The sequence below is a fragment of the Penicillium digitatum genome, chromosome 3, assembly GCF_016767815.1.
Source record: "Penicillium digitatum chromosome 3, complete sequence".
Lineage (NCBI taxonomy): Eukaryota > Fungi > Ascomycota > Eurotiomycetes > Eurotiales > Aspergillaceae > Penicillium > Penicillium digitatum.
In genome coordinates this window covers 1,498,979-1,511,261 of record NC_089386.1, presented here as the reverse complement: position 1 = coordinate 1,511,261, position 12,283 = coordinate 1,498,979, and the positions used below count along the sequence as shown (strand labels likewise).

Sequence of the window (12,283 nt, the reverse complement as noted above, 5' to 3'; positions counted from 1 at the left end):
GTGCAGATGAGACCGTTGCCTTGGTGGGATTGGACAATTTGACCAGCCCTAGTTGAGGAGCGCCACGCATAACTGTATTCCCTTCATGTGGCTTGTAGATCGGATCAGCTTACGGCTTTATGGTTTTGTGGATAACAGGTTTACGGAATGAAAGCCAGGCAATGAAGGAAGGGGGAGGGGTTGTTCTGTTTAGAGCAGAATTTGCTCTACCGCGTTTACTTCGTTTGAATCAAAGACATCGAGAGTCATGATCGGTCCAAGTATGGAGTCAAACCATGAAGTATGAAACAGGAAGATGCATGATGTGTCGGGCATCCACTTTACGGCTTTTCGTAGGCAGCTCATTCTTAAATTAGCTTAGCCTGGAAGAGAGCAGAAACAAGCTAAACTCAACCTGAATTAAAGTAACCAATACCAACGATCAACAGGTACAACATAAATCCAAAATAGACTGCTGAGTCCAGGGCTGACACATGGCGACGAACACCTGTTTCCCCCCTAGTTCCCCCCTAGTCCCATGTGGCGTTTTGCGCCCCATGACTCAATCTGTCTTCACAGTTGAAATTGACGGCCCCGCAGGGACCTCGGTAGCATCGCTCCCGCACAAGCGACGTCGTAGTTGAGGGTTGGCATTTTTGGAATTAAAGGGCCAGCCGCGAGTGATCAGAAAAACCAAAGTCGGAATAGAGAGGATCCAGAGAGAGGCCAAGACGAGGAAGGTCTGGAAGGGAGCTGTCTCCAGGCGTTCACCGATGAAGGTACCGCAGTGCATCAGGAATGTTCCAAGTAAAGATGACGGTGCCATGTCTGGTGATGAGGATGTAGCTTGGCGGTTAGAAGAGAATCGGTAGAGAGGGAAGAGGGAAGGGAAGATCTGGAGGGAAGATAGTCCTGTATGTTGTAGCCAACAAAGAACTTCCCAAATAAGCGTCTGCCTAACGTCTGCCCTGAGTTACCACAAAAGAGCGACGACGATCTTTGATCTGCAATTTTTCTGAAATAGGAACACCTGATGTCCATGATAATGCAGACAGGTCACATTTTGCTGATGCTAAATCTGACCCACAGATCATGGGAAAAGTGCCACTTTCCTATTGGAGATCCTTCTGAAGGCTTCTCGATAGAGAGATGATTTAACTCGTCAGCTCCAGGAAACACATGGGGCCGAGATAAAAAAAAAAAATTGTGTTTGGATGGTCTCCGATCTACAAGCCATCATGTTTAGTCTACCACATCTCTATCATCACATTGTCGGCATTTTCCCACAACCCGTAAGACAACGCTTCGAGATGATTTCTCCGCATGGACGGTGGTAGACCGATCTCATCCATTTCCCATTTTTGAGGTCACAGCGATCACGGGGCCACTTGGTGTCGATCCGGGTATCCGTGGACTTTACCAGGTGCTGACTAACGGTTAGCCATGATGTGAAGGCCATTCCTGTCGACATCACCCAAACAACATCGGCCCCCTTTTGCAAGAGATATGCAATGCAGTACATATCTCGGAGGTCGGTCCGTGCAATTGTGCACTGCCTAGCGTGTCTAACCTTGTATTAAGGCTTTGCCTACTCCGTACAGATTCCTGCAACACATATTCAAAGTGTCAACGCTAACCCTAGATCGTTTCCAAAAGGGTTTCAATGTCGAGTCTGAAATTAAGGAGACGAAGTTACGAAATTGGGGACAACATACGATGGGAAGGAAAAAAAAAAAAAAAAAAAAAAGGTCGAGTATAAAAAGTGTGGGCTGATCCGACGGAGAAAATAGGGACTGGGATTATTGAGGCTGAACTGCCCTTGACCCCTGTTTCATCTGTACTTTTTTTTTTTTTTTTCACCCTACTAGATCTCAAGAATTAGACCAAGTGAATGAAGATCAGAGATTGTAAGAAAAAAGAGGTGTGTCTAAGGGGATCTACTCATCCAATCTAGTACAACCCAATCGCATTTTGCCTACTGGGGTCCAATCCACTGCAGGATGGACAGCATAGTTCACTAGTTCACAAGTTCACAAGTTCAAAATATACCACGCCCAGTATAAAAGATCAAATAAAATGGAGTCGTGAAAAGTCCGAAGCCGTTGGGTACAAGTAGCGGGAACCCCGCCTAAACCCGAACTCGTCTTCTTCTTCTTCTTCTTTCCCGCTAACATCATACGGTGGCACGCACCCACAAGGGCATACAACAGATATCTTCCAAAAATGACAAAAGCATCAACTGAAGAATATCCATATAACCTTGGGTCTTACGGGAAGGTGATTACAACCACTAGCCCGGAAGCCCAAATATGGTTTGACCGTGGGCTCGTGTGGGCGTACTCTTTCAACCATAAGGAATCTGTCGTCTGTTTCAAACAGGCACTGGTGCATGATCCATTATGTGTGATGGCCTACTGGGGGATGGCCTATTCTCTCGGTCCCAACTACAACCAACCTTGGGATTTTCTCGGCAACGATTTGGCCGCCATCGTTAAAAACACGTATCGAGCGACAGTCAAAGCTCGATTCCTCTCTAAAAAAAATGGTTCCCCCCTGGAACAGGCCCTCACCAAGGCAATCTCCGCCCGCTACCAAAGTGATAAGCCGGCCAGCATGGCACAATATGCTATTCAAAATCTGGCCTATGCTGATGCCATGAAAGAGGCATATGAAAGTTTTAGTGATGATTTGGACGTGGTCACTCTGTACGCTGATTCCCTGATCAGCCTCACCCCCTGGAAATTGTGGGACAAGGTGACCGGTGCACCAAACCCAGGTGCTCGTACCATGGAAGCAAAGAGAGTGCTGGAGACAGCTCTCCAACATAAAGATGCCTCAAAACATCCCGGCCTCCTGCACATGTACATCCATCTTATTGAAATGTCGCCCTTCCCAGAATTAGGTCTCCGACCGGCGGACTATCTCCGCGATCTGGTGCCAGATGCGGGCCATATCACGCACATGCCATCCCACCTGGACGTGCTGGTTGGAGACTACCGAAGTGCCGTCCGCGCAAACCAGCGTGCCGCTATTGCAGACGAGAAATATCTGGCGCTGAAAGGCCCATTCAATTTCTACTCCGTCTACCGCATGCACACCTACCACTCTCTCATCTACGCCGCCATGTTTGCCGGCCAGAAACAGGCCGCATTCAGAGCCGTGGATCGCATGGAGGCCACTTTGCCGAAAGAACTGCTCTCGGCACTGGCGGACTACATCGAGGTCTTCATGTCTGTGCGCGCACACATCATGATACGGTTCGGCATGTGGGATGAAATTATCAAAATCCCGATCCCCTCAGATCCAGAGCTGTACTGCATGACGATAGCGGTTCTGCACTACGCCAAGGGCGTGGCATATGCAGCCTCGGGGAACGTGCCGGATGCAGAGCGTGAGCGAGAGCTCTACCGAGCCGCGCGAGATCGGGTCCCCGATACGCGCTTGGACTGGCCCAACAAGTGCATCGATATTCTGGGGGTGGCGTCGGAAATGCTGGACGGAGAGATCGAGTACCGTCGTGGGAACTACACCGAGGCTTTCGAGCATCTACGTCGCTCGATTGACTTGGATGATAGTCTGGGTTACAGTGAGCCCTGGAGTTGGATGCAGCCCACTCGCCATGCATATGCGGCTCTTTTGTTAGAGCAGGGTCATGTTGAGGATGCAGCGGCTGTCTACCAGGCTGACCTGGGTCTTGATAGCACTCTAATCCGTGCTCGTCAGCATCCGAATAATGTATGGGCTTTGCAGGGCTATCATGAATGTTTGATACGTCTTGGTCGGCATGATGAGGCGCGCATCATTGGACCGCAGTTGGCGGTAGCAGCTGCCGTGGCTGATGTGCCTGTAACGTCTTCATGTTTCTGTCGTCTGGATACCTCGCAAGCGCCCAATCTTGGCAAGAGTTGTTGCAAATAAATTGATATCTGTAAATGGTGTTTTTCTAACTCATACTAGCAAATTCATTAATGGACAATGTATACTTCAGATTTCACCGAGGTTTCGCAGTATTGATCGCCGATAGCGGGCGTTCCTCTCCCCAATGACGTAATGACGGCTGACTTGGGGTCTTTGGTCCAAAGATCTCTCTCTTCATCTATCTCTGGATGCTCTATCAATTTAGATCAGGGTAGATTCATGTCCATCCTGACCTTTTGAGGCTGCCTCCAGTGGCACCACAGCATGAAGATCCCTCTACCGTTATCAGACCATTTGACCAACGTTCTCAAGCAAACGTCTCCTGCGTCTTAGATTGCTGTTTTTTGAGGGTGTTGAGGGGAGAGCTACGACATGGGGGTGAAAATCCTTGGCAGATCTCTGGAATCTGATATGATTTCTGAGGGTGTCGGGGGAATATGGGTCGGAACATCGAGGGCGCTAAGTTGGCAGCTTTTTCTAACTGCTTTGAGATCTAGAAACACCAATCTCCACACTTGTGCAGCCCTAGAACAACTTTTTGGGTAGTCTTTTTAGACGTCGTTCCTCCTCCCCCACCCACTCTTTTTACGATTTTCCACCTTGTAGCCAGAATACAGACAATAAAAACGGCCTGGGGTGCGCAGGACGACTTTTCCCAGCATGACCATTTGTATGCAGATCGTCGCTGTGCCATGGTGTTGGTTTGCCGCAACATATCGAGTCACACAGGCAAGCAACATTTAGAACTCACCAACCAACCTATGTTACTATCACCATCAGAACACTAAGATATTTCCCTCCAATATCTCCATCGGAACTCGTGATACTTTAGTTGAAGAATAAATGGAATCTCGGCGACTTGTTTGAAGACCATCTGGTCACGTTCTCGGGAAAACTGAAGGGCCGAGCCGACGATATCACCCCGAGGTTCTCCTGCGCGTTCAGTAATCGATAGGTCGATCATGATGTTGAACTTTCGAGCCTAGGTTTGAATCAAGGGGGTGTAGACATGGCTGGAAATATATCAATCTCCCCATTTCTGTTCCAGCGTTGCTTCCAGCAAGCATGGTCCGGATCGCGACGGGCTCGCGTCAAATATGGCAGGACCAAATATGGAAAGAAGCCCGGTGATGATGATGCTTTGCAGCTTCCACGGAGGGTTGGTAAGCTTTGAAGAAAGATTATACGCTAGTTGTTAGTATCTCCAGAGCTTATAGCTAACGCGCGAATGGGTAGGAATCGCCGTTAGTGGCGGCGCCGACTCTATGGCTCTGGCATACCTATGCAAGCAACTAGAACGCTCTTCTGATGTTGCCGGAGCAATTTCCGTCACTGCTTTCGTGGTAGATCATCGTGCCCGTCCTGAAAGCACTGTTGAGGCACAAAAGGTTGCTGGCTGGCTTCGTGAGATGGGTACGCCCCAAGTCGGAAGATTTACATTCCTGGAAGATGAATTAACCTTACTTAAACAGACATAAGAACTCAGATTCTCAGTTTGGACTGGTCGGAAATGACTTCAAGTCAATCATCGTCGCCAAAGTCTGGAGCATCAAGTCCCCTGCCATCCGCCTTTGAGACACATGCTCGACGACTCCGCTTCCAAGCTCTCGGGATAGCTTGTCATGAGTTCCAACTTGAAACATTGCTTTTAGGCCATCATCAAGATGATAACGTTGAAACCACCATTTGGCGGCTTTCCGCTGGGGCAAGTTGTTTAGGTCTTGGCGGCATCCCCGAAGTTGCTCGAATCCCCGAATGCCACGGTCTCTTCGGGGCCTCTGAGAGCTGGTCAACTACGTCCATCCCCACAAGACCACCGACTAAACCCCAAGCCCAAGTTCGATTCGATAACCAGAAGCAAGGATTCATCACTTTTCCCGACCCAAACGCTGGAGCAAAAACAATCTACTCCAATCTCACATCCAATGTAAACATGGCAAGCCCCGGCATCTTTATCTGCCGACCTCTACTCTCCTTCACCAAAGCAAGTCTTTTGGAGACCTGCCACAAAAACCAAGTCCCCTACGTCTCCGACCCAACAAATTTCGACCCAACCCTCACTCCCCGGAACGCCATCCGCAGCCTTCGCACCTCAAACTCCCTACCCCGTGCGCTGGAATCACAATCTATCCTCTCCCTAATCCGCTCAAGTCAAAACCTCCTCCAGAAGTCAAACGAGCTTGCCAACTACCTCCTCTCATCTCAATGCCGAATCCTAGATTTCAACCCCAAGGCAGGGTCAGCGGTCATTCAGTTCCTAGACACAACCCCAGCATCCATGGACCCCCAAATAGCAACGTTATCAGCGTCTCGAATCCGACAGATCCAGACCATCGTTCTCCGCCGCATCACGGAACTAGTCTCTCCATTCCCCGACAGCCATTTCTCGCTCCGCAGCTATGAGTCGCTAGTACCTAACGTTTTCCCCGATGCAGATGGCTCTCAGGGCGCAAGTACAAGACCCAATGACCAGAAAAGAAGAAAAGCCTTCACGGTAGCAGGGGTTCTGTTCCAGCGTCTCGCAAACGAAGCCTCCACGCTTGGAAAGTCCCAAGACCCACGTCTCGGGGGTGATAACATCTGGTTGCTATCTCGGCAACCATTCATGAGAGATCGTGACCCCGTGACGCAAATCAACGTTTCGCCTAGTGGCAGTTTTACTCCGTGGGTTTTGTGGGATAATCGATACTGGATGCGACTACGTCTTGTTCCGGTCGACCGTGATCCCAGTGAACTGGGGGATCAACTGATTAGTGTTCCTCTTACGATACGTCCGTTCCATAAATTTGATATTGAACGGATACGCAAAGATTGGGTCCATCCAAGGCCGCAGGGGCGAACAAACTCTGCCACTGAACAGAAAATGCCCGGGACTTTTGAGCACCTCAAAGCCCTCTTGTCTGCGGAAGCGCCTGCTCAGCTAAGGTTCACTTTACCCGTGGTATCAAGGGAAGGCATCGTGTCTAAGCCAGGAAAGCCTCTGGGTCAGAAGGTTTGGCAACAGCTGGCATTGCCGACTTTGGAATATCGACTATCTGGCCATTCGGCTCAATATTCTTCACTCGGTGAGGTGGAATTGGTACATCTACGCTGTCGCTGGAGACTGAAATGGCAGTGGATGTACAAACTGATTGACACTGAGGCACTACGCCTGATGGGCTGGCCGGTGGGTAAAGATATCGAAGAGACTTAGTATACATGACAACAACACCTAGAACAAAAAAAAAGCAAACCCTGTAAAATCTTGATCTCATGAGCTGTGCATGCATGGTCAATGGCGATCTGAGCGGATTGGCCAGTATGAAGGGTGGCATGTAATAGTAATGAATACAGGTAAGAAAGGTTCATGATATGTATGCAATGAATAGGTGTTCAAAGGAAAGTAGAAGCAGCTTGTGCGGTATCAAAATACAAGGTGAGAGAAAAAGGTAAATGTGACAGGTGTCAGGTTGTTGAGTAAGATGTCCAGGTGCAGGAAAGGAATGAATGATGGGACAAGCCCTCGATGCTGTGCATTGGGTCATTGCTCACTCGTCTTGAGTAGTGCAGCGGCAGCTGATTGGGCTCGAAGACCCCCGACTTCTCGTTTTAAGCGGAAGTTTTCTTTCTTCACTCGGCCGATCTCGTCTAGAGCACTTGCCAGTTGAGATTTCAAGGCGTCTTCTGCTTGGCCCAGGCGGACATCCTTTGCAATCTTGCTGAGCTCGGTGTTAAACCGATCATAAAGAGCCTCGTTCTCAGCGCTTGCCTCGCGATAAAGTTCGTCCAATTTCTTTACGCGCTTCTCGCTAAGAATCAAGGACGACTCCAGGTCTCGCTCGAGAGCGGTTGTGCGGCCATTGTATTCCCAGGTAAGCGTCTCAAATCGGGTTTCAAGATTGCGCATGCGAGCTTCAAGGGATGCGGTGGTAGCGGAATGTGGATTGGTGTCTGTACGGTCAAAACCAAGCCCCAGATTCATTGCGTTGGATTTCCTTGGTGACGTGAGCCTCAGAGAACGTAATTCATTACCAAGCTCTGTAAGCTCGTCTTTCAGGCCCAATTGAGTTGAGTTTTGGGTCTTCTTTTCTAGTTGAACACGATCACGTAGCTAAAGAATTCTTAGTGAAGTCATTTTATTGAAACAAATACAATGTGACCAACCTTTTTTGGGCTTTGTATCCGCAGTTTCTGCGGTTTCTGCAAGAAAGACATAGATTGTGGCCGCTTAGTATCGGAAGTGTTAATGGCTGGCCGCTCCCGAAGGGCCGGAGTCCGCTGAGGAATGCCTGATATATGAGATCTCCTCCTTGACACTTCTGCTGGCAACTCTGATACTCTGCTCCTGGACTTGGTTGTGCGCTCCGACTGTGTGTTCCTGGGATCAACGTTCTCCTTCCTGCTCGGCGGAGACAGACGGGGCGGAGACAGACGGCGAGTGGGTGATCTCAGTCGCGTCGGTGGACTGGATTTTGCTGGCGGCTTAGAACACATTGGTGATTTAACGCGCATGGGGGATGTTGCTATGTAACTGCTTTGAGGTCTGGACTGCTTGGTGGGTGTTACCACTTCTCCTCGCGGGCGGCTAGAAGGGGTCATCGGGTGGAGCTGTTTAGACGGAGAGATACTATATGCATCTGGTGATGATGTGGGTTGTCGTAGATCCGAAAGAGAACTCCTTCGCTTTCTGCGAGTCCGTGGCATGACATCTTCAGAGACTTCTCGGAAAGAAGATAGAGAAGGCGGGTTTTCGTACCCAGTGCCCGGCCTCAAGATTTGCTCCTCAGAGGCGAACCCGTGCGGACGATATGGCCGATCACGGGATGTAGGGCGATCACGGGATGTGGGACTATCACGGGACGTAGGACGATCGCGAGATGTAGGGCTAAGGAACCCCGGACGAGCATCTACATCAGTCGACTTGGAACGCATTAGAGAGCCCTTGGGTGTATTGGGTTCAGAGCCGGCTGGGCTTTGCTTCTTGCTCAATGTCCGTAGAATTGCTGCGACTTTGCTTTCGCCGTCATTTTTCGAGGTATCCCTATGCATACCAAAGCCAAAGCGTTTGCGAAAAGAGGAGGAGTTGGAACCGACTGACCCAGTATTAGTATGCGATTTCGATTGATCACAGGTCAGTGTTCCTTCCACAGAGGTACCTCCAGGAATGAATTCTTCAAAGAGGTTGTCAAAGTCTTCAACCAGTCGATCCAAAAGGGATACATGATGGCTGGGATCTCCGTCTTCAGTGAGTACTTCCGCAAATGCCATCGTCAAGGCACCGCGATCTCCGTCATTTCCAGATGCATCTAGTAGCTCGGCAAGTAGTCGAATAATCGCAGCTAGAGCTCGTCTATTTTGCGGGCTCATATCTGCCACAAAATTCCGGAATTGCTCATCAAAATCTCGAGGTATCATGGTGTCAAACTGGCTCTGTACCCATTTAAGAGAAGAGGAGCTCAATATAGGGCCCATGCTTCGTCTCCAAGCGTTCGCCAAGAAGGTTTCAAATGCGACGAAAAGCGTATCAACTGGCACTTCGGCGGCAGCCTGGATTCTGCTTGGGTCTTCCAGCAAAATGTTGTAGAGCTCATTGACCGGCGCCCGGTCAACCTGATCTCTGACGCGAAGCATTCGACCCAGTATGTTCCCACTCCGAGACTGCAGAGAAAGTACATAGGCAGCAAATGTTTGCTCCAGCAACCCAAACTGAGTATCTAATCCATTGGCGGATCCCCCGACAACAGATATTTTGTTTCCAATTTCCTCTTTCTCTTTGTCTTTGTCGCCGTCCTTCTCTTTGTCTTTTCCGGGGAATGTCGAAGGCAAAGTGTTCGATCTAGACAGAGTGCTTCTTGGCGGGGGCATTTTGGGGAATTCGCCGGTAAGAGCGGCCGATCCTTGCCCTTTGAGGCTCGGCACATTATCACGACTACCCCCCAACAGGTTTGAGATCAGTTTGGTCGGTGAAGGTGGCCGGAATCCCCGCGAAGACTTGACCTGCGTGATTAAATTGCTGGCGATATACCGAAGGATTTCAAAATTGGCATGAACCATTGGATCTGTCAATGCTGGGTTTCGGGGGCTGTGCAGAGGCGAGAGTAAAGATTGAACTGTGTTTCTACATGTCAGTGGCAAACAAAAACATAATTGTCGAGGGAGGGTCACTTACGACGCCGTGAAAGAGTAGGAATGAAGGTTTCCACCGTGATCAAATCTGTAGACCCAGATCCAACCACTGAATTGATGTCTAGCCTGTGTTGATCTCCATTTGGAGGAGATATCGATATGATGACCTCAAGATTGGAATCTCTCAACATTTGACCACAAGTTGTCTTGGAAGCATCGAAAACAATCCGTATGGGGGATGACAGGATCTGATTGAGCGCAGCACTTTCACCGTCCTCACACACACAGGCCAGTATCCCTACGTTACTCGCAGCTCCGGTGGGAGGGCTTCGTAGTGTCCATTTGCCTCCTTCTCTTTCACTCTCGGGGAATCGACCCTCAATCTTCGCTTTGCACATTTCTTCAATTAGTCGGTTGGCCCTTCCTTCATATATTCCAGCCAATTCCAATGCAAGCAGGTCAGCTCCGGCGCTTGTCTCATCTGTCAAGGACTTGGCTGAAGTTGGTGCAACAAATAAAATCCGACCACATGCAGATTGCATACAACGCACGTTGTGAAAGTCTAGAACCTGCACGACTTGGAGTTCAGCTTGTGGTAAAGATGTGGACATATCACCGGTTGAAGCAGCCGCATTGTCGACGTCAGCCAGCACACCACGAGCTGTGGTCCGGCTTTCGGCGGGCTTTGCTAGAAGGATCAGGCAGTTCTTGTAAAGAAGCATGATCCCTGTGCAGTTTTCAAACGACTGTGTCTCTAGATTGTAGGGAGGGGTTATCTCGTTGAAGTCGACTGCAGTAATCAGCCGTCCTTCAGGAAATGTCTTCGCCGGCCATCCGTTGACCAGCTCTTTTAGGCGTTGAAGGCTTTGGGCGTGGCTCGAGGGGGAATTGTTCTCCAGTGCACAGATATCCTTAACGATGTCTCGTGCTTTCAGCAAAGTTCGCACGGCGGGATGGACCAAGGGCAGATTGCTAGTCATAGTGTCAATCAGCAGGCTGTATCGAGGGAGTCGCTGAACGGGTTCCATCAACAAAGAGCGCAATCTTTGCTCCCCCGTCTCATATACTCTCCTTGAAAAGCTAGAGTTCTTATCTTTCATGAACGAATTCAGAGTTTGTGTAAAACCTGTATGTGCTCGCATGTACTCTCCATAAGGCTGTGAAAATTGTGGTAGCCATTCAAACAAAGCCTTTGCGAATGCCAGAGCTCCAAGCGGATCCGCTCTGTCTCTGGGCAGACCCCGATGCTTGGAAGGGAGCTCCGTGTCCTGGCCAATATCTGTGATGGCATCTTTCTCGGTTTCATCGAGCACTTGTCGAATGACGTTGAGGAAGCCGAGGTTGACTTCCAGAATTTCATTCAAACAGGGCGGGAATAATGCCGCCAAAGCTGCCTCGTCGGGACTGTTGCTGGATGGCCCTCTGCCCACGGCCTTTTGCCGAAATTCGTCGGCTACTTCATGGACGAGAGAGTACAGTTTGGCGACATATCTTTCTTCGGTATCCACAAGCTCACACATGGTAAGACGAAGAGCTTCTTTCTGGCTTCTTGCGAATAGCCGCGATTTGCTGACATTGGTCGGCTGGGACGGCGCACGCTTCAGTCGAGACGTTGGCAAAAACATAGGATCTCCCAAGGCTTCTATCAGGGGTGTATATGGGCCGTACTGGGGATTCTGACTCTCCCCAAGCTCCGATCCCGCACTCTCTCGCCGGGAGACTGGTTGTATAGTGCCCATAGGAAGTACCACATCGATGTCAATCCATGGAACCTTACGTTCTTGATATGAACTCCGAATATCCTGAATGATTTCCAATGGGTCGTCCACCTTTGTCATACGGTTGGCCAGATCCGCAGCATGCATCTCATCGAACATCTTGGGCGCCTTCCCCCCGGGTCTTCCAGCGCGAGCCACCCCAGTCAGGCGGTGCTTAACCGGTTCAGACAGCTCGGCAAAATACCTCAGCATGCTGACGGCAAGTCCGCGACACACTTCATCTCCTTGTTTTTCGCGGGGTAGATGGTTGACCGCAGCATACACGGGGGCAGCCGGTGACACCGTAATTCGAGGATAACTTTGAAACCCAGCGGGTGTGAATATGTGGGCCTGGATGCGGGAACTGCTCACAGTGGCATTGGCAGTGGAAACAGCACCATAGAAGACGAGGATGGATGATAAACATGGGTCGACGACGTGATAAAGGGTGAGATGTTCGAAGGGCAGGTCTGCCATTGTAGGGGTTGCGGGGGGAGGTGCGATAGTTGCCATAACGAATGGTG

At 49.9% G+C, this 12,283-nt stretch overlaps 3 protein-coding genes across 3 annotated transcripts; 2 read left to right on the top strand and 1 right to left on the bottom strand.

The window, feature by feature from the left end:
• Positions 1-2,202: 2,202 nt before the first annotated feature.
• On the top strand, positions 2,203-3,897 carry Pdw03_8084 (Tetratricopeptide-like helical; the record flags this gene model as incomplete). The annotated part of the gene is made up of 1 exon (XM_014677736.1): positions 2,203-3,897. The coding sequence occupies one exon, from the start codon at positions 2,203-2,205 to the stop codon at positions 3,895-3,897; it is 1,695 nt and encodes a 564-aa protein (XP_014533222.1).
• A 1,009-nt stretch (positions 3,898-4,906) lies between these two features.
• Positions 4,907-7,090, top strand: Pdw03_8083 (Lysidine-tRNA(Ile) synthetase; the record flags this gene model as incomplete). The annotated part of the gene is made up of 3 exons (XM_014677735.2): positions 4,907-5,060; positions 5,134-5,310; positions 5,370-7,090. The coding sequence occupies 3 exons, from the start codon at positions 4,907-4,909 to the stop codon at positions 7,088-7,090; spliced, it is 2,052 nt and encodes a 683-aa protein (XP_014533221.2).
• Positions 7,091-7,417: 327 nt separating this feature from the next.
• Positions 7,418-12,272, bottom strand: Pdw03_8082 (Rho guanyl nucleotide exchange factor, putative; the record flags this gene model as incomplete). The annotated part of the gene is made up of 4 exons (XM_066101862.1): positions 7,418-7,987; positions 8,041-8,969; positions 9,033-9,986; positions 10,046-12,272. 4 exons carry the CDS (start codon positions 12,270-12,272, stop codon positions 7,418-7,420), a joined length of 4,680 nt encoding a protein of 1,559 aa, XP_065956945.1.
• Positions 12,273-12,283: the final 11 nt, after the last annotated feature.